At 40.1% G+C, this 22,735-nt stretch overlaps 1 protein-coding gene across 1 annotated transcript; it reads right to left on the reverse strand.

Annotated features, from left to right (window-relative positions):
• Positions 1-9,547: 9,547 nt before the first annotated feature.
• On the reverse strand, positions 9,548-22,477 carry THBS1 (thrombospondin 1). The gene is made up of 22 exons (XM_069728989.1): positions 22,370-22,477; positions 20,879-20,965; positions 20,158-20,735; positions 19,928-20,003; positions 19,420-19,607; positions 19,215-19,328; positions 19,019-19,112; positions 18,205-18,378; positions 17,421-17,597; positions 16,970-17,143; positions 16,765-16,892; positions 16,522-16,674; positions 16,193-16,411; positions 15,828-15,935; positions 15,180-15,339; positions 14,832-14,950; positions 13,618-13,852; positions 13,283-13,510; positions 12,874-13,145; positions 12,676-12,773; positions 12,345-12,484; positions 9,548-11,343 (listed from the first exon to the last, which is right to left on the reverse strand). The coding sequence occupies exons 2-22, from the start codon at positions 20,943-20,945 to the stop codon at positions 11,336-11,338; spliced, it is 3,510 nt and encodes a 1,169-aa protein (XP_069585090.1). The 5' UTR covers positions 20,946-20,965; positions 22,370-22,477; the 3' UTR covers positions 9,548-11,335.
• Between the last annotated feature and the right edge of the window lie 258 nt (positions 22,478-22,735).

Genomic DNA, 22,735 nt, shown 5'->3' on the forward strand with positions numbered 1-22,735 from the left:
GCGCTGCAGTGTGCTGCCCTATTTATTTAACTATATACGAGTTGGCGACTCTGGGTTCAGCACCTGTTCACACTCAGTCTATGTTTGGATGTGCAGATCAGGTTTTTTGAAATGTATTCTCTAGCCTTCTGATCGTGCACTCCCTGCCTCCTAGCTTCAGGTGTTTTAATTATAGTAGGTCCAATACCCCTCCACATAGAGAGAGAATTTGAGTCCAAGAAGAGGTTTTTACATGTACCCATTCAGATGGAGGCGTTTATTCTCAGTGAGGTAGGTCAAACGTAGGACCTCGTATAAGAGAGATGCCTTAACGTGGCTACGAGGTACACATAAAATTGGCCATTTTTGTGCACTAAAAGCTCTCATTTTTCATATTTCTAGTGCAGTAATGCAGTTCAAATTTCGTTTTTTCAAGTTTGCATGTTTTGGCGCTGCAGTGTGCTGCCCTATTTATTTAATTAAGTGGTGGCAAACTGAGATAACAGCCGTGACTCAAAAATGGCATTGGAAAAGAGGTTGTTTCTGACAAAACTGTTGAAAAAGTGAAAGACCTCAGGAAATTAGGAGCAACCAGGAAAATTTGAATGAGTGGTGGCAAACTGATCTAACAGTCTTGACCCAAATAAGACTTTTGAAAAAAGGCTGCCACTGACAATACCTTTTACTAACAATTCTTTGATCTTTGGAAATGATTTAAAAAGTGAAAGGCAACAGATTAGGAGCAACCATTAAAAATGGACTAAGTGGCGGCAAATCGAGGTAAGAAATATGTTTAGCATTGCATTTCTCCTCTAATCGACTTCCACTGTATGTGCATTAAAGACTTTGTGGAATTTTACAGTAGCTTCAGATGTGGCCAAGTTGTTCTCTCCGTAATCCCACTCTGTCACTAAACTCTACAGTTCTGTTTTGACAAGTGATTCTGATTAAATAGAAATCATCTGGCACACTGTTCTAGATTATGAAAGGGGAAGGGTATGAGCAGCAGGGCCAAGAACTTCTCCATATACCCCAAGTGGAACAAGTATGTACTTCATGAAGTGTTATTCCTGTAGATTAGATCAGTAAAGTATGTCAGTGCAATTTGTGAAAACAGTCCTAGGGTGACAATGTGACAAATACTAGAATGTACAGCTACCATTTTGTCTTCTTCAGTCAAAATTGATTGAAATGGTGTGTAATGGGCCAAGAACTTGACATCACATTTCATGTGCAAAAATGCTAAATCTAATTTGTACAATAGCAAATTTTAGGTTAATATTTTATGACCTAATACCAATAAAAAAAAGAACTTACTAGGATTTTTGTAATTTGTTGAATCTTTATGGTCAAACCGTTCATATAGCAGAAGGATTGTGATGGCTTTAATACTAACTATAATCTGTACTCTTTGTGGTGTACATACAGATATGTCCACCCTTACCCTTTTCAATAAAACAGATCTATCAGCAGATTTCACATTACAATGTACATACATTATTAAATAGATCTCTTCAACCTGATGAGGCTGGTGTGCGTATTCTGAAAATCCATGTAACAATGGCTGTATAATCCTGATATTAAAATGAGCATCTTTATGAGTCCAGCTGCAGAGTAAGAGAGCTTAAGAGTCCAAGTGTATTCAATCTCTGTCCACTCTGTCTGACTGACAGCTGCATCGTATACTGAGCAGTGTGAGATCTTGCATGGAAGAGGAACACTGAGGAGCTTAGGTAAGCTGCTATAAAACCTAGAAGAAGACTTAAGAAGGTCAAAACGCGTTGTCTGCATGCATAAAGCAGAAGTGTGCCCTTTTTTTGGTCCCGCTGTGTATACCAAGGATTTCTGCCAAATGGATTATTTTAAAGATGAAACAATAAAATGGATTTTAAGTGCCAAGTAGGAAAAATCCTCTGGAATTATTTGTTGTTTCCTGTGGCTATAAAATGCTTTGTCTCATCTTCTTAAATGGGTAAAAAGCAAAGTGCTTGAAAAAAATGACCTGTTAATAAAAAGTACTCTCTCTCTTGTCCAGGCTACTGGCCACCTGTACAGTCTAACAAGGTAAGGAGTAGTGTTGAGCCACCTCCCTAGTGTTCGGGTTCGGTTCGTCGAACAGGGATGTGTTCGACGAAATGTTCGTTGAACGTTCGACGAACACCATCAAACCCCATTGAAACCAATGGCAGGCAAACGCAAACACATACGAACACATGGAAAACACATAGAAAACACCTTAAAAGGTGTCCAAAAGCTGACAAACCCACCTGGAATTGACAATGGCAATGTCATGTAAAACTCAGCAAGGGGACTAAATAAAAGAGTCTCCATTTTTTCCAAAAACTCGGCCACAGACACCACTTAAGTGGCATCAATTTCGCCAGAGTTTTTTAAAACGGTTGGTGAGGTGATTTTCAAAAATCTTCAAGCTTTTAGTCTCCCCAAGATGACACAGGGGTAGAAAAGTCCTTGCAGATCCAGGATTTGTTCATCTTGATGAACGTTAGTCAGTCTACATTGTCACTGGACAGCCGTGTGCGCTTATCTGTTAGCACACCACCAGCAGCGCTGAACACACATTCAGAGAGAACGCTGGCTGCGGGGCACAACAAGATCTCCAAGGCGTGAGTGGCGAGCTCAGGCCATTTTCAAAATTGGAAGCCCAAATGAGCCAGGGTCCAGTTCCACAGTCATGGCATCGATGTTAACTTGGAGATACTCTTGTACCATCTTCTCTAGGCGTTGGCTGTGCGTCAGACTTCTTGTCTCCTGTGGCCTTGCAAAGGATGGTCTAAAAAAATCTTGAAACGATTGGAAAAAATTGCTGTTACCACCAGATATGATGTTACTGTTACGGTTTGAGTGATGACTTGATAGTCCCACGGTTGGCAAGTTAGAACTCAGAGATTCACTATGTGCACCACTGGTGTTTTGTCGAAAAGCAGATGTTAGATTCTGTAATAGTCTCTGCTGATACTCCTGCATGCATGAATCCCTTTCTATGGCAGGAATTATTTCACCAAATTTGCTTTTGTACCAGGGATCTAAGAGTGTGGCAACCCAGTAGTCAGCATTACTTCGGATTCTGACAATCCGAGGGTCATGTTGCAAGTAGTGCAGCAAGAAGGCACTCATGTGTCTTGCACATCCAGGAGGACCAAGTCCTTGTTGTCTTGGTGGTGGCGAGGTGAGAATCATGCTTCCTTCGTCTGCCCTCTCCCTCAACCTCGCACAACAGAAATTTGATCAAGGTCTCCCTCATCTGATGAGTCTTCCATGCCCAGCGCCAGTTCGTCCTCCACTTCTTCCTCGCCTCCTGCACCTTCCTCAACAGTTTGGCTGCTACCATGCGCCCTCGGTAATCCCTCTCCCCCAGCCTCCAATGCCAGCCGCCTTGGTGCTGCCAACCTTCTTGACCTTGGAGATATGATCCCTTCCGCATACGACTCCTCCTGTTCCTCCTCCTCTTGTTCCACCACCTGACTCCGAACACTGTGTAAGGTGTGCTCCAGTATGTAAATCACCAGAATGGTCATGCTGATAATGGCATCGTCAGCACTAAACATCTTCGTTGCTATTTCAAAACTGTGCAGAAGGGTGCATAGGTCCCTGATCTGAGACCACTCCTGCAGCGTGATTTGCCCCACCTCTTGATCTCGTTGGCCCAGGCTATACGTCATAACGTATTGCACCAGGGCTCATCGGTGCTGCCACAGTTGCTGCAACATGTGCAGAGTTGAATTCCACCGTGTGGGCACATCGCATTTCAGCCAGTGAACTGGCAGGCCCAACGACTTCTGTAGAGATGCAAGTCGTCGAGCTGCGGGATGCGAACGGCGGAAGTGAGCACACAGCGACCGTGTCCTCTGCAGAAGCCCATCTGGTCTGGGATAGTGGGATAAAAATTGCTGGACAACCAGGTTCAAAGCTTGAGCCATACAAGGCACGTGTGTGACATTGCCCCGGCGAAGGGCCGCACCCAGGTTTGCAGCATTGTCGCTCACAGCCTTCCCTGGCTGCAGGTTGAGTGGAGACAACCATTGATGGAACTCGGTCTCCAGAGCTGACCACAACTCCTCAGCTGTGTGACTCACATTTCCCAGACATTTCAATGTAAACACTGCCTGATGCCGTTGAGCCCTGGTGACAGCATAGTGAGGAGGTGTGCAGGATTCCTTCTGCGCAGTTACAATGCAAGGGGCATTACCAGGCACGCTTTGGGTGCAGGTGGAGGACCGAGAGAAGGTTGAGGAGGCAGAAGCAGTGGAGGAACTTCTAGATACAGAGGATCGACGAGCAACTCGTGGGGACGGCAAGACTTGGACAGCAGCCCCTTCTCCTGATGTCGCCGTAGTTACCCAGTAACCGACATGTAACGCCCCTGTCCATGTCTACTCGTCTAAGTGTCTGTGGTGAAATGCACCCTGTCACACACAGAGTTCTCAAGGAAGCGGTGATGTTGTGTGCGACATGCTGGTGTAGTGCAGGCACAGCTTTCTTTGAGAAGTAGTGGCGACTTGGCATCTGGTACTGGGGCACTGCGACAGACATAAGGTCTCGAAAGTCCTCTGTGTCCACCAGGCAGAAAGGCAGCATTTCTGTAGCCAACAGCTTGCAGATGGAGAAATTCAACCTCTTAGCTTTGTCATGGCTAGGAGGAAATGGTCTTTTACTTGTCCACATCTGAGGGACTGAGGGCTGGCTGCCGTGCTTAGACGGAGTTGAGTAGGGTGTCCCCGGCAAACTGCTGGTCTGTGAGGAAGGTGCAGGCGGAGATGTTATGTTGCCTTGATCAAAATGCGGTGTCGGTGTCGGAGAGCGCTCAACACCAGCAGGTGTTTCCACTTGCAAATGTCCTGACGACCTGCCAATCACACTGGCTGTTGCGGATAAAAAGGTGTAAGGTCTGCATCCAAAACCTTGTGCGACTGCTGTCCCCACAGTCACAGAGGATGAAGAGGACGCGGATGCACTTGATGTGGCAGATGGTGTTTGACCCAGCCCACTAGGCCACATTGCAGCACAGTGAGCTTCCCACTGCAACTTATGCCTCATATCTATGTGACGGTTCATGCATGAAGTACTCAAGCTAGTGATTTTTTGGCCTCTACTGAGATTTTGTTGACAAATATTACAGACAACATGAGTTGGGTCATCCTTTGCGATGTCACAAAATGCCCAGGCTATGCAAGGCTTAGAGCCCGTGCGACCTGAAGAGTCACCATGACTTCTGGTCTGAGGCACAGTTGGGGTTGAGGATGCAGTTGTTGACTTGCTTCCAGTACTCCGTCTCTGTCCAGGAAGGCGCACCGTTACCTCATCGTCAGACTCGTCACTAGCATCCTCCTCCACCTCCTCTGCTGACATCATGGACTGGCGGACTGGGGGTTGACAGTAAGTGGGGTCTACAACCTCGTCATCATCATCCTGTGTGTTCTCACACCCGTCGTCCTCAGAGCCAACCTCTTCATGCCCCGACTGAAAAGTCAAGTTTTCGTTCCGATCAGGTATCTCAGTCTCATCATCATCTTCCTCATTGTCTCCACCAACAGGAGTTACAGTTTGGGAATGAGGGTCTACATTATGCTCAGAACCTTCTTCATCTGGGCCTGGATCCGACTCACAAAGATTCTGGGCATCAGTGCAGATCATTTCCTCGTCTGAATTTACAGAAGTTCTGGAGCAGACCTCTGATTCTCAGGCTATAGAATGCGTAAACAGCTCTACAGACTCATCCATGTGTGTTACCCCATGTTCAGACGGGCAGCTGGAGACTTGGGAGCTGTGAGGAAGCAAGTGCGATTGGGGTGACAACTCTGAGGACTGGAGTAGTTGTGATGTTGAAGTTGACATGGAGGAGAGCCCACTTGAATGAGCACTTGATATCCGTTCAAGCACCTGCTGTTTTTGTGTCTCATCTGGAATTTTTGGCGATGCTTGTAGCGATGGTCGTAAGAAAGGGATCATATCAGATTGTCCACGAAAAGAAGTAAACATCTTACTTTGGCTGGAAGATGGTCTTTCTTCTGCAGATGTTACTGTTGCTTTACCACCTACCCCACGGACACAACCTTTTTTTCCCTTTTCAACACGCCTATTCCCCTTTCCACCAGCAGCAGGCCTTTTGCCACTCATTTTAGTGCTTAACTAATTGGCAACTCTGTATCTGTAGTTGTTTGCACAACAACCGATGGAGGAAAACCGAGCAGAACTGAGTGGCCAAACTGTGGTACTAGGCCCTAAACTATTAACTGGATTAGATGTAGTGAAAATTGAGATACACAGGTGGTATAGTTTGTTTCACAGGCGGGCTACTCTGCTGACGTGCAGACACTGCTCCTAGGCCCTAAGCTATTAACTGGATTAGATGCAGTGAAAATAGAGATACACAGGCGGTGTAGTTTGTTTCACAGGCGGGCTACTCTGCTGACGTTCAGACACTACTCCTAGGCCCAAAACTATTAACTGGGTTACATGCAGTAAAAATTGAGATACCCAGGCGGTGTAGCTAGCTTCACAGGTGGGCTACTCAGATGACTATCAGACAATGCTACTATCAGACAATTCTACTAGCCCAAAACGATTGGCTGAGCTAGATGACACCAAATGCTGTGACAAACACTTGCACAGCACTGGCACAGACCTGCCTGGCAAACAGTACTATGAACTGCTGTAACTTACCCTGAAAAGGGCTGATATTACAACTAGTCCTGACTCCTCCCGACTCCCTAAACCTATCTCTCTGACAATTCGTCCAAAAAAACACTCTTAGTCTATATAGTGCCCACAGCAGCAGCGGTGCCGTCTAACACTAAGCTGCAGCAGTGAGGAAATGGTGGCGATGGGGCAAATGGCTGGTTCTTATAGGGCAAGGACATGTGACATACACAGCCAATGACACATGCCCTTGCTTGTGTGCATCACATGCACATTGCTGTGTTTGTGTGCACTGCTGATAGGCTGAGAGACTGCACCGCCCCACTGTAAATGCGGGAAAGAAAAAAAAAAAAAGGAGATCGGCATTATTTCAGCACAGATCTATTCCCCCCGCCCACTATACACTGAAACAGTCTATTAACAATGATAAACAGTTTTAGTGTGCAAATCACGTTAGGCTTTTGGTGAACAGTTATCGAACAGAAACTCGAACAGCCGAATTTTAAGCAAATTGTTCGGGTTCGTCGAACGACTCGAACACGGCCCAAACAGCTTGACTTTGAAATTGGCAAACAGTTCGACTCGAACACCGTTCATCTCTAGTAAGGAGCACAGTGCTTGTAAGCTACAGAGTTTGCCAGCAGTGCTCTGAAGCTGGCTGGATCTCTGGATTCCACCAGCTCCAGTGCTCCTGGCTTCTCCAATGCTGTATCAGCAAAGCTGCCTCTTCTTGTAGCATTGGAGAGTGCACAGTTTAGGTTATCGCAGAAGCCATGCATCTGGTCCAAACTGTCAATCTACAGGACTACACACCCCCTACAAGCAGGAAGTTGCAAGGTTGAGAAGCTGTGAGCCCCTGAAAATAGAAGATGAGAATACTCCTTTAACTTAAACTTTCATAAAAGACTATACTCTCGTTCCAGATTTATAAAGTAAGAAACCAGCTTCTTAAGCAAATGTCAGAAATGACTCCTTTCTCACAGTACAGAAGTCCTGGTGCATGTAAAATGGTGGTTACTAAGATCCTAATGTACACTAATGGGAGTTGTGTGAGATTTGTATTTCTTCAATCCATTATTGGAATATAGATCCTGAGGCCCACCAGGGAAGGTGATTCTGCAGGCCCACAATCTATACATACCATGTTCATGCCCAGTTTATTTGTATAGTAAACTTTGTTGTCGCCATTGCATTCTGAGGTCCAATAGGTTATGTGTGAAACAGCCTGTGAGAAATAGACTCTAGCGACAAATGGTTCTTTGAAAATCATCTCCAAATGGAGTTTCTGTATCTTCTAGACCTCTGGGACAATAATGTCGTAGAGACTCATTTCATGTCATTGCAGGATTTTCTGGTGCTCTGATAGGCTAGTTCAGCCCTCCATCCTTATTTCTGGTTTATTTTAGACAGCAGTCCTTTCTATTACCTTTCTTGGACCACACTGACTGTACTATTGTGCATGGCAGACAGTCATCAATACACAACCACTACGAGACTAATCAAAAAATGTTCCACATTTCCAAAATAACTAAAACGCATTTAATTTTCTTCTGTTACACTGTAGCTATGATTATAAGCTATGTTGTATACATTTCAACGTCCAACTCAGGTTACTTAATAGAGCGCTGATAAAAATTCTGTATGGTTACTTGTACATTTTATTCTCCATATATGGTAATATGAGAGAGGCCTATAGTTGCTTAGAGGTGACCTTGGGTTCCTTTGTGACCTTGTGAACTATTATACTCCTTGGACTTATAGTGATCTTTATTGGTTGCCTACTCCTACTAAGGATAATAATGGTCTTGAATTTCCTCCATTTGTACACAATTAGTCTGACTATGGATTAATGGAGTCCAAACTCTTTAGAGATGGTTTGTAACTTTTCCCAGCCTGATGAACATAAAGAACTCTTCTTCTCATGATCTCAGAAATCTCCATTGTTTATGCCATGATACACATTCACAAACGTGTTGTGAAGCACAGACATTGCAAAATCACTTTTCTATAAAATAAAACAGGTAGCCAGTTTACACCTGGTTGTCAACCCTGCTGTTTGAAACTACAGACTCTAATATCTGCGAATTCTTAAGGTTCACATACTTTTGCCATTTGCAGACGTGCAATATTGGATCATTTTCTGCAATAAAAAAAATGATAACTGTATCTGGCACGGTATTAAGAATGCATTCTCTTCTATATTTCATCAGATGTAACCTTCTAAAATAATTTTTTTTGGCAGAGTTATTCTTCTGAAATCAGAGGCATTCTAAGGCTACTTTCACACTAGCCCGACGTACCGACACAAACTGCGAAAAAAATGAACAACGGGGGCAGCGGATGCAGTTTTACAACGCATCCGCTGCCCCATTGTAAGGTCCGGGGAGGAGGGGGCAGAGTTCCGGCCGCGCATGCGCAGTCGGAAATGGCGGACACGATGCACGAAAAACATTACATGCAACTTTTTTTGTGCCGACGGTCCGCCAAAACACGACGCATCCGTCGCACGACGGATGCGACGTGTGGCCATACGTTGCAATGCGTCACTAATGCGAGTCTATGGAGAAAAAACGCATCCTGCGGGCACATTTGCAGGATGCCTTTTTCTCCAAAACGACCCATTGCGACGTACGCCAAACAACGCTAGTGTGAAAGTAGCCTAAGATACACCTTTCCTCCTAATATAGTGTGTGATTTATAATTAGAATTATTTTTATAGACACGGGATTCCTATTTAAATATATATATATATATATTTTTAAAGATAATGATTAAATATATATATATATATATATATATATATATATAATCATTTTATTTTCCTGTGAAATAGAATAATTAAAATCTTGAGACTCTTGGTTCAAATGAAATCGGTAGGAAAAAAAAAGAAAAAAACTATTAAGAGACAAAATAGTTTTTTCTTGTTTTATTTTCATATTTTATGACAATATTCGCTGTACAATTTACAAAAAAAGTTAACATTTCAAAATGTGTACAAAAGGCATAGTAATCTCTTTATCACAAACAGTATACACTGATATTACAAAAAAAAAACGGGACAGATATTGCAAAGCTCTTTTCAAGTGCAAAACAGTTTATACAAATAGGAGCCAGGACACTACGGGAAGCGTTTCCTCATAAATTATTTAAATAGCATATCTACAAAAAAATAACAACCCATAACACTAAACAACAGCAACACAAATAAAAAAAATCATTTATACAAAAAAAAAATAATAATAAGCAACGGAATTTCTAAAATGTAAAAAAAAAAAATATTACAATACTCTTTCATAATAATAATAATAATTATAAAAAAAATTAAAAATACTTTCCTGGGGAGGGTACAAAGTCATTGTAACTATATACACATCCGATTAACACTACAGTAGATTTTTTATGTTTTTTTTTTATTCTTAAATAGCTCTCAATTTTTTTTTTTAATCCTCTCAAATCCAAGACATTTTCGGCTTCTCAGTCACACAATGAGGTAATATTTGTACATGAAGGTTTCATCTGTTGGTTAACTCTTTTATTATTTTTTTTGCAGCGGAGGACTGTCTACCTGCCGCAGCGTAATTAGGGTGTTGTATTACTCTGTAGAATGAGACATATGGTTTGCATTTTAACATTTCGCACAGAGAGTGCAGTGTACCTAAATTCTCCACCCCTCTTGCCTTGCTCTCCCTCTGGTTCTCAACACACGATTCAGTCGTGCACATTTCTATAGTGCGGTTGTAAACCCAACATCCTAGCCACATGAAGGCTGAGTCTAGTCTACCCCCGCCTGATAGGCATGAACAACATCATTACCATGTGTCCTGTTTTTTTTAATTTTTTATTTATTTTTTTGCATCATTTATACCTGTATTTCTAAATTTATGTCATCAATTGTTTTTGTCAATGCATTATTATTATTTTTTTGCACCAACAGATATGTATCATATCGAACAAATATATATATATATATTTGCAAAATGCAAAAAAGTGCATTTTGTACCCATTCGAACAAACATATGGTTCACCTGACACACCTAGACTCGCTCCACATTCTACATATAGACACTATCATCCAGGCAGTGATATGTTTTCTCCACCGATCATGCACGCACCTGGATCAGCCGCGACGCTACATCAGTATACCATGTATTAACAGACTTGGCGATTTCATAGGCAATGACAGAATGTTGTCTCAAACAAACCAAAAAAAAAATGAAAAAACACCTTGTTTCCTGAATTATTGCAACTCTGCTCTTCAGTGGTGAAGCAACCACTCCAGTAAAATGTCAATTTTGTGCATTAGTAGTTTTCTATGTTGTTTGGTTCCAATATATTGTATAGATCGAAGAGTTTTGAAACTTTTCATTTTCAAAAAATTTGATTTCTAATGACATCTTTGTTTAGATATATTTTGTTAAGGCACTTGAAGGAGAAATGTCTTTATTACCTAGGTTGACTTGTGCCTTTCTGTCCAAAAAATGGAGATCGACTCCAAGATTTCAGACCAAACAAAACAATACTTTAACCTCATGTCCATTCCATAGTTTTAGGTTCTGGAGTAGATATTTTCAACCGAGAAAAATTAATAGCAAAATAAAAAGGGGATGTAAGAAATTGTCCAGAGAGATGGACCAAATCTAACATATATGAAGGTGCTATGAGGTTTCGTAACATTCATTGAATGCATAAGTTCTGGACTTTATGAATCTGCAAGACAGAAAAGACAAGATGTCAGTACTTAGAATGACATGACAGTATGTGCAAGGTTTTAGTACTCCTCTAAAAAAGCACATGCAAGGTAAAACTAATATACTGTGTAATGCCCTATGAAAAGTCTGATGAGTGGTACATAGCACATTGGCCCGTGAAGGCTAAAAGGATAATGAGCCCTACTTGTGTTAAACTACAAAACTTATACAAGTTTTTGTGAGCTTCAGGCTGGGATTAATTCACTTTGAGTAGAAGAGATTAGCAGTTTGCTGGTTCCTAGAATTCTATGGGTCCGAACACAGTTAACTCCACCTTTCTAATGAGTCCAAAGCTGAAGAGATACAACACTTGGATGAACACTTTGAGATTGTTGAGTGCCTGGGAGGTCAGACTGAAGCAATAAGGTCTGAAACACTAAGCCGAGCACTGTGTTTCTTTGGTTGTTATCAACTTTCTTTGAGTAGATGGGAATAGCAGTGTATGAGCTCATAGAAGTCTTCAAGTTTGTATATAAATAACCCCACCTCTCAGAGAAAAGTCAATCACAGCTGAAGAGGTATATCAATTAGCTAAGCACTTCTCTCCCTTTGAGTGACCGGTGAGACTCTCACCGATCGCTGAAACAAAGAAGCAGAAGCGCTTAGCTGACTGTCCTCTTTCAACTGTGATCAACTTTGCTTGATTAAATAAGCTATTAGATGTGTAGGAGTTTGTACATAGCTAACTCTAACTCTAAGGAGAGCCAAGCAGAATAGGTCACAACCCAAAAAGAAACAAAACTTGACTGAGTGTTTCTGTCCTATTTATTTCTGTGATCTGTGAAGGTCACTTTGATATGTGATAAGTTTTATGAAAGAGCCTTTACTTTTTAAGTACGACTCAAAGTGAATGTTTGAGGAAGACTCAAAGTGAATTTTTGAGGAGGACTCAAAATCAATTTTGAGGATATATTTTTTTTAAAATGTAATAGATCTTACTAAGCTAATAACATTACTCACCTCTACATTCATATTTGAGATCTGAGAAAAACACCATCTCTTGTGAGAAGACGAATAAACCAAGTCTTCCTCCAGCATATGTCTTATCATAAATCGGTCCCGAGTCTGCCATAATTTTCTTTCCTTCATACATAACAACACTAAAGGAAAACAAGAAAGAAAATGTGGTGAGCAAAAATAAAAAAGCCATCATATATATTTTCCAAGAGCTTATTATCCTTTATATAATATATTGGTAAGCTTAACTCAATTTAAGGCTTCATATTTATGCATTTTATCCCTTATCGTAAAACCCCTTTGTTGACTTCCATGCAAGTAATATTCTTCTTACCGAATGAATCCGGTCTTTGGTCTGTGAACTAAATGCCATCTATAAGCTGTGAAATCTTTCCAGCCAATTTCCCGAGGGTCATGCCACAAAGTACGAACCTGTGGAGACGAATATATGCAAAAAAGACCATTAATAATGTGGCACACTCGTAGAACCTAATGTCTTATACCTAGAACATTTCTATTAAGATTGGCTTACCTGTCCCGCTGTGTTTCCAGTGTGCCACAAAGCATTACGCAAATGTTCTCCTGGCCCAGATGTTGAGTTAACAACCTTTATTGAGAGACCAGAGATACCCTGAGCCTTGGTAGGAGTCATGTCCCAATAGGTCTGGGTGATTTGTTTCCACATGACCACATAAAATCTGCTGCTTGATTGGTAGCCAAATACAAAACCAGCATAGTCATCGTCACGCTCAGTGTTAATGAAGAAGGTGCCACTGAAGTCTACTGCGCTAAACTCATCGAAACCTGAGGAGAAAATGAAAGCAGAGATTATCTACCTGATAAAAAATGACAATATGATCTACAATATGTACAGCAACTCTGAAATAGTCATCTGAATAATGTTGTAGACATTTTTAGTTTTGACTTTTAGAGATACTAACCGACTGCAAGGCCAGGGTCACAGTTAACGGTCTGAACCAACTCTTTGCCAAAGTGCCTGACCATCCAGTTGGGATCAATCTGGGAAGTTCCTTTAGGATCCAATGGCACCATTTGGAATTTACGGAAATCAGTTGTACTAATCCCTACATTTTCTGGACAAACATCTTCAGCATCTGGGATGTTGTCATTATCAAAGTCAAATTGACACACGTCACCCCGTCCATCACCTGGAAATAGTAAAGAGTTTGCTTTGAGTCTGAAGCATCTTTTGATATACTGGTCATTTATGAGTCTTAGTCCACTTTCCATCGCAAACCATTAACTTTCAGCTTACCATTGCTATCGATTTGATCAGGGTTGTGCACCAGTCTGCAGTTATCTTTTTCATCTGGAATACCGTCATTGTCATCATCATGATCACAAGCATCACCCTTGCCATCTTTATCATGATCAGCTTGATTGGCGTTTGGAATATATGGGCAATTGTCCAGATTATTTTGATGACCGTCTTCATCTATATCTTCATTGCTGTCGCATTGATCTCCAATGAGATCTGAGTCGGAATCAGTCTAAAATAGAAGAGAGAAAGGAAGAATATCAGCCATCTGTATTGGAGGCGATTGACTTGAAGCCACGCAAGTATAAATCGTCACCACAAACATTCGTTTAGACAAAATTATATGATTGTTGAAGTGCAAAAATTAAATGTGCTTAATGAAGTAGATTTGGGCTACGGTGGATTTTAGGCTTAAGATAAAAGTACCATGGTATTAAGGAAACTCGTGGTACTACTTTTATGTTGGCATATTGGCTCCCTATGATGATATGCTGCCAACAATAGTAGTGGAAATCCCTTGGGAGCCCTTGGGAATGGAATGACTAAATCTGTTGTTGTACGTAGAACATTATATTTGCAAAGATTAGGTGTATCTTGTTTTGTGGGAAATCATTTGTTGAAAGCAAGAATTCTGAATCGTGATGCTATGGAATTTATGCATGTGCCCAGCTTAATGAACGATGTAGGAAGATTAGAAAGGAAGGGCTTTACAAAAGTAGCTAATCCATGATATGCAGAATGGCACAAACAGGCTGATCTAAACTAGTAATCCTCATGATCAGCTATCTGCTGACGCTTACGCAGAGTCTTCTCACACTAGTGGAAAATGTTGAAGTCATATGCTGAAATCTCAGAAGTCAGGAGAACATAGACAGTAACATGGAAGCTATATTTGATGTACCAGCTGGCAAATGCTTTTTATCATAATGTCATACTGATGTGCCCTTCATTATCTTTCTTTTTGGGTCAAGATATCTTGAAATTATGTTTTTTTCAAAGCTAGCCATCTTGTTACATTCATCTCATAATCTTGAACAAAAAAGGTAAGAAAGGACACATGTCAATACTATATGTCTCTTTTATGGGTTAGAAGGATCTTGCAGACCTTCCGAGTCTCCATGGGTCAGTGTACCAGCAAATTCCTCACTTCCTAAAGTAATGGCTTTGCAATAAAACTGCTACAATACTTTAAAAAAAAATTGAGTGTTTACCTGTTGTGGATTGTGTTCCAATGGGCAGTTGTCGCATTGATCTCCAACACCATCTTTATCTGTGTCTCTTTGGTCCACATTATAGACATAGGGGCAATTGTCTTTCTCATTAAGTATACCTGTAGATTCATAATACATGTATGATGGGATTAAAATCCACCCAAACTTTGTTTAAAAGTAGCATATAATCAAGTAATTACTGACTACCTATAGATGTTGTTAAAAACAATATGCGTGAAAGATAATTCTACTATTACTAACAAGGTTAGGTTTGGGTTGCACCACTATCTAAAATAAGTTACTTCTCAAAAATTAACACAATGATTCAAGAAGTAAAAGAATACAAACCATCTCCATCTATATCCACAGCACAGGCATCTCCTTCGCCATTGGCATCTGTGTCAGCTTGGTCTGGATTGTGGTTGTAAGGGCAGTTATCGCAACGATCACCAACATCATCACGATCATAGTCGTACTGAGCAGGGTTATAAATGAGTGGACAGTTGTCCTGCCAAAGAAAAATAAACTCTTACAGTTTTGCAATTTTACCATGTTTTGTTATGTTTGTCCAGTTAGATTTTACGTTTTCTTTTCAACAGTTTGCTCAGACTACTTAGATGTGATATTTTTAGCCCAAGCAAACAACTCTGAAGTTTTGTAGGCTTTGCTCAAAAAGTATCACTTAAATGTCAGAATCTACGTATGGGATTTAAGAAGGGTAACATCTGCTTGTTGCAAAGTTTTATATCCTGCTGTTTGCAGGACGCTTAGGGTCAATTTCACTTTCAAAGTCCAGTCTTAGCAAAACACTTCATAGTATAATGCTGGCCAAAAGATTTCACAATTTACTGGGCAAATGTCACAACTGTATGATATATTCTCCTACAAAAAAGGCAGCAGTGTTTACTTTCCTGCCGTTTTCTTTAATTCAGAGAAAAGCCAAGAAACCCAATATCTGAGGTGCTGAAAACGTGAATATGCTCATTGTTTTCTTACCCTATCATCTGGGATTCCATCATTATCATCATCACTATCACAAGCATCTCCCATTCCATCTTTATCGTAGTCTTCTTGACCGGAGTTAGGGAGGTTTGGGCAGTTATCCTGGAGGACACAATATTGTGAGTTAACTGAGCACAGTTTGGCTGAGAGTTATCTCTCCCGACTCCCCCATACACTTGTACAATTGCACATGCATTTTTAAAGGGGAGAGTGGAGTAAGCACTACCAGACACCTCTGGAAGCAGCTTATCTACTGGGAGATCAAAAGGATCAACAATGAAATTCAACTTATCAATCCCTTCTTCTCTGTTATAAGAGTTTTGGTAGACCACCAGACAAGACTTTCCATTTCTACTTACTTTTTTACAGTGATAAGTAGCATTAGCAACACAAGTGAGGTTCTCATTTGGCCATCCATCTAGATCTGTATCTTCACCACAAATGATGCCATTGCCAGCATACCCTGGTTTGCATTCACATCGGAACATGGGATCGCTGTAATGGCCAAGGTAAATGCATCTTGCATTTTTGTTGCAGTTGTGTGTCCCATCAGCACAGGGGTTCTGTGGCTTGCAGACCTAGTATACCAAAATAAAGGTATATAACGATGAGTTGTATTCTATGCTTTACATTGGCCATCCTACTACTAAAGGCAAAAATTGTATGCAGCTAGAAAAGTGTGACCAACCTGTTTCTTTGCATTGGCATCCTCAATGCTTTTGCCAAATGGTTGTGTACCAGAGTATCGTGGAGGGCATGGGAGACAGTTGTATCCAGGTTCTGTGTTCTCACATCTGTGCACTCCATTAAGGTTGAAGCAGGCATCAGGCACCTCCGTACACTGTCAGGACAAATATGTATGCCATAAATATAACATAAATGTTGATTATGATGTGTATTATGAAGCAAAGAATCAATGAAGGTGACAAACCTCATCAACATCCGAACACTCAACACCATTTCCTCGGTAGCCTGTTGGGCAAGAACCACATGTCCAAGATCCATCAGGGAAGCTGGTGCATTTTACTCCAGCAAAGCAAGGATTGGATAGACAGCCATCTTTTAAAAAAAAAGTCTGTTAAAATCTGACAAAATATGTTTTACAACTTCAAAGTCAATGTCTGTTTATAGCTCACCAATAGGGCATTCTTGTTTGTTGCAGATTTGGCTATCAACATTTTCTCCAAGGCAATCTTTGCCACCATACTGGGGCATGGGGTTGTTACATAGTCGCTCCCGTTTCTGCATACCACCTCCGCAGGTCAAAGAGCATGTGTCCCAGAGTGACCATGGTCCCCATTGGCCATTTACTGGAAAAAAAATAGGTGTCAGACAAGAAGTTTATTAATAATTTCTTCTACATGACAGAACAATGCATTCATGATAGAAACAAAGAAGAGTCTATGAAAGCCTATGATTTTCCCCGATGTGACCTTTAGTGAATCGTCACACTTATCACACACTGGAAAGTTGACATAATAAATCATGGCTTTGTTTCATTTGTGCAGTTTGTGATCTTTTAGTGAATCTCCATTATTGTAACAATAATGACAAGAAAATAAGTAAAAAATGATATAAAACACTCACTTGGGCAAGGATCCTTCTGGCATGGCTTGTTCTCCCGTCCTTCTCCGAAGCATTGCTTTCCATTTAACTGAGGAACCGGAGAATTGCAAAGACGGATTCTAGTGATCTGACCACTTCCACAGGTCACAGAACAGGATGACCAGGGAGACCAGTGACTCCATCCACCATCTTGCTTAACTGAAATATATAAAATATTTGTATTTGTTACAACTCAAAACCTTAATCCAAAATCTAAATGGCTGACTTATAAATCGCTCAGTTCAGTCTGTACCATAACAATGGGAAATGTTTATTTCAGCTTTAAAGATGCAGTGATCCCAAATCCTAAAACCATCAAACTAAACTAAAGGAATTTAAGAAGATTACATCTGAACTTTGAACGATAGTTGAAAAACAACTATAATACACAGTGCATAAAAGATTAGAATTATGGAATATGACGTTGGTGTCTTCAGGCCACCATACACATGCCATCTAGGCTGTTCGCCACCCCAAGTCTTTACTAACATATAAATCTGTAATCTAAATCTGATTTACCAACATCAACAGACAACTTAGGTGACAACTCCAAGAGAACATAGTGATGCACAGTTTGAGATCGAACATGCCCGATCAACATCTACCCTGGTACCCTCATATACATTAGCACGAAGGCCGAACCCGTCGATATCGGTGAGTGTGATTGTCATTAGTCTAATGTATATGGGGGGCTTTTAGACTGACATGTTGCCAACTCAATTCTCTACCAATATCTAAATTCATAATTCAAATCTGATTTACTCACATCGCTTATCACATTCTTGGATATGGCAAGACCTAGTTTGCACTGAAGATCCTTCACAACGATTATTAAGACTATCGCAAGATCTTCCTCTTTGCTGAACACCATGACCACATGTCACTGAGCATGGAGTCCAATAAGACCAAGGTGACCAACCATCATCAGGAGAGTCGCTTGCTGGAAAAAACAAAAAAAACAAACATTTAATAAAATATTACCCACTTCTTACAGTAAAACTAAGACCTTATCTGGCCTACTGGAGTACAAGTTCAGCTCTCATAAATCTCTTGTGTAAATGGTCCATGGTAATGGACAGATAACATGAATTGCATTTAAATTGAAGGCTTATTAAAACCAGAAGCGCATGTCTGTGATGGTGAAAGAAGCAGACTCATAACTTATGATAATTGGAAAAAGGTTTTAGTAGATACAAGAGGATTTTGGCTACACAAGCTGAGGATTTGTTGTAGGGGAGTTCCATACATGCCAAGGAGATAGAAATATGAAGCTCACAGGACTGAGCAGGTCTATCAACGTTCAGCACTTGCAGCTGTCCTACTTTCATGAGAGCTATTTTATCTCTGTCCTGAATCAACTTGTTCAGCATTTACAAGATTAATTTCTGCATATTTGTCACTACGCCTTTTAAATTAGATGTTCGGCCTGAGGCTTCAGATGCAACTCCTGAACACAGAAAATGCTAATCGAGGTATGTGGGAATATGAATCACCAGCTTATGTTCCACAGTATCAAGTGCTTCTTGCCTCTAAGTCCTCACACCTAAACTTCATTAGACCATTTTTTATAGAATACTTACGCCAACATCTGGGGCAGCATTCACCATCCGGGATAGTTGCATTGGTACAGGGAACGAAGGGGCAAGAAATTTTATGGCAGATAGTTATGGAGTTCTACCAAAAGAAACACAAAATGGTTTTGCTTAATATTCATAATTTGGTAAAAAAATAAAGTTAATCATTCCCCACAGACTGGCAGTAGAAAGTTTTTTTTACCTGGCATGTACATTCAGTGCAGCTGTCCACGGTCCACTCATCTTTATTGTTGTATTTCACGCCTTTATGTAGACAGCCCGGTGCCACACTGGCAAGCATCTTAGTTTCCTCTCTCTACAAAAATATATGATCAAAAGATTAAACTCCATATTTATTAAAGGATTGTATTAATTTTTGCTTAAACGATTGCTCAAATTCCACTTACCACTTTTTCGATTCTGTCTTGAAGAGTCGAGATGACTGCCCGTAGACCTTTCATTTCCAAAAACATATTGTTCAACTCATCACAGGAAAGACCGCAGACACCGTTGTAGTCTTTTGTCTTGTGGCCAATAAAATTGGTGCGAATGGCTGGGCGTGAGTCATTTACAGAATTGTCCATGTCATAGTTGGCTGTAGAGAAAAGCAAAGAATGTAGAAATATAGAAGTTAATCTAACTGGAAAAATATCGACTAGATCTCAACACTTGTAGAACTGATGACTTATTCTGGGTCATCTACTCAGCTCTATGCTACTGAAGTCCACCAAGATTAGTGATTTAACTATAATACTTAATTTAACTAATGTGGATGTTCATTAGGAGGTCTACACCCATTGTGATCATCCCAGGTAGGGGTTTATGGTCCAACACGTGCAATAATTGTGATGCTTTGCAAATAGCAGGCAGACTATCTTCAAGATATGTTAGTGTCAATCGACTGAATGTACTTACAGCTAGAGCAGCCTTTATTCCTAAGAATTACATCCATGCTGGTTCCAAACACAAAACGCACATTTTGCAGCAAACCCTGTTAAAAAAGATGCATCGATTACCATTGAGTCGTCTTGAACATTAATAAAGTGATGTAGTCATCACCACTAGTGTAAAATGAATGCAAAATGAATGAGTTAAACCACTGTCTAAGACTGATTCATTACGTGAGTTGTTGTTGTAGGACCTACCTGAAAGTTGTCTTTCACTCCTCCTTTGGCCACTCTAAGTTGGGAATTGCTTGCCAAATCTCCATTCAGAACATGATGGATGGGCACATCCAGCTCAGCATTTTCCATCTTGTCACATCCTACATAGAGCTGGGCTCGATCTTCTTGGATGAAAAGGGTAATGTTCTTCCAGTGGCCAGTGGACAGTCTAGCTTCCTCAACAGACACTACCTGCTGTTTATTGTCTCCACTCATACTCAAGTCTAGTGTTCCAGCTTCACCGTTGGAGGTCAAACTAAATACATGGCCTGAGCCATCTTTTCTCTCAATAGACAACAGAGCACCTCTGGTCTTCTTCAATTGCTTCAACGTCGCCAACAAGATAAAACCCCTTTCGGCTTGAATAGCATCCAGCAAATCTTGGAATTTATCTTCTGGAATTGGTGGTATCTTACTAGGATTTTCAATTTTATAAGCTGGGCTTGATGAGTCTGGACCTTTGGCTAGAAGGACTCCTAGGGCTTTACGGCTACCGATCCTACGGTTGAGTCCAGTCAACTCGAACAGGTCAAATACGCTGTTGTCATCTGCTCCATTCTCTGTGATAGAGAAAAGACCACATTCAAGCAATGTAAGAAGGTGATCTAATTCTGTATTTATCAATAAGACTCAACTGTCAAGAGAATATATGAAATTTAATGAATTCATCATTAGTTCCTCGCTGACCTGGGGTGAAACTTACCTGAAGCTTGCTTTGTGTGAGGCACAGCCAACATTACCAACAGAAATATTCCCTTCATTATTCCCATTTTCTCGTATATTGCGATTTCTTAAAGAAAAGGTAAAAAAAAGATTTCTATAATTTCTCATTAAAACCCATCTTTTCAGCATTCAGAAGCACTTTACATCCCCTTACATATAAGTCCTTAGTATTTGCCACAGGTAAAGTATACCAAGAAGTAACAAGACTAGGAATGCAACACTGCACCATAGCAAAGGGGCAAAGTCTAACAAGAAACCATCTAATTAACGATTTACAAGTACAAACACTATAAAGGGAGCACCGAAAAACCAAGTTCAATGACATTCACTATGATTACATCCAATTATATAACTACTTAACTGTAAAAACAAAATGTTGCTGGAGGGCAGGGAGAAAATAAATCGCATGCGTAATATTACACCTGTAGTACAATATTGTATAATGTAAACTGTCTACATATACTGCGTATACTAGATATACCTATATAAAACATTCAATAAATGCGGGTAAAAATATTATAATATGGGAAAATACAAACTCGCCTAAATTGCCTATATTTCAGTGATTAGCTAGGGCTAAAAAAGTTAAGAATAAAGTCACATATCTGATCCAGATATATGCAATATAGTATATATATATATTTATATATATATATATACATATATATATACATATATATATTTGATTAGTTGATTAGTTAGTATAGTATAGTACGCACGCATATATATACTCATACACACACATATATATATATATATATATATATATATATATATATATACACACATATACAGTATATAAATACATATTTATGTATATGCATGATACTATATACATGTGCTATATACACATAAATGTATGTATATATATATATATACACACATATGTATATCATATATATAGTATAGTACATACACAAATATATATGTGTGCGTGTATCTATTAGTGTGTATAGATAATGTAAGTATATACTGTATATATACACACAGATATGTTTATTATAATATATATGTTTGTATAAACACACACAAATCCTATAATGTATAAAAATATGAACTGCGAATGAATAAATAATATAAATCATTGTCTTTTATATAAAAATAGTCTACATTTGTGCTATATTTATGCTCATTGATAAATGATTCAGAAGCTGAACCCCCCCAAGTAACAGCCCCCACAAAAAACTCCAAAAACTGGTTTACTAATATACTAATAATGAATACAATTTTCGCTGCAGATTAAGTGACATTACAAAAGTACAATAAAGTTATAATGAAGAATAAAAAAACATTAATATTCTAAAATACTAAAAAAAACTGCCTCCACCTAAGTGACCGTAAAACAAGTAAAGTCCCATTTCTGATAATACGAAATCTATCTAATAAATACTGTTACGTCTCTCGTCATTTCTAAGACATTTCATCCCCTACTGACTATGGAGACATCCACAAGCAGATCAGGTCCTCTTACGTCTCTTTGTGTCCTATGTAGTAGTCCTTCTTGGTGGCTTTGGTCTCCTCTGCTGAGCTCTGTGCTCCTCTGTGCTCTGCAGCCGTTCTGATCTCTGTGCTTCTCTGCACTCCATATAAAGGAGCCTACACATTCCTGGAGTGTCCCTCAGCCAATCAGCGGCCGGCGGGCAGGAAACGGGCTCCTGTTTATTCTATTACCTCACAACATGAGGGAGAGACACAACTATCACACAGGCTGCCCATTACCCTCTGACGCATGCACAGGAATTTCTACATGACACAGATCCATATTTCTTTTTTTCCTTCATTGCAATGAAATCCAACAAAGGAATACAGAAGAGAGAATTGCATACTGACACATTCC

Source organism: Ranitomeya imitator, chromosome 1, assembly GCF_032444005.1.
Source record: "Ranitomeya imitator isolate aRanImi1 chromosome 1, aRanImi1.pri, whole genome shotgun sequence".
Classification (NCBI taxonomy): Eukaryota; Metazoa; Chordata; class Amphibia; order Anura; family Dendrobatidae; genus Ranitomeya; species Ranitomeya imitator.

Coding starts and splice junctions, on each gene's coding strand:
- THBS1 (XM_069728989.1), bottom strand. CDS start 20,945: ATGGGAATAATGAAGGGAATATTTCTGTTGGTAATGTTGGCTGTGCCT. Junction 19,329..19,419: donor AAGACAGAATCGAAAAAGTG/GTAAGTGGAATT, acceptor ATATTTTTGTAG/AGAGAGGAAACTAAGATGCT. Junction 18,379..19,018: donor ATGCTGCCCCAGATGTTGGC/GTAAGTATTCTA, acceptor TGTTTTTTCCAG/CAAGCGACTCTCCTGATGAT.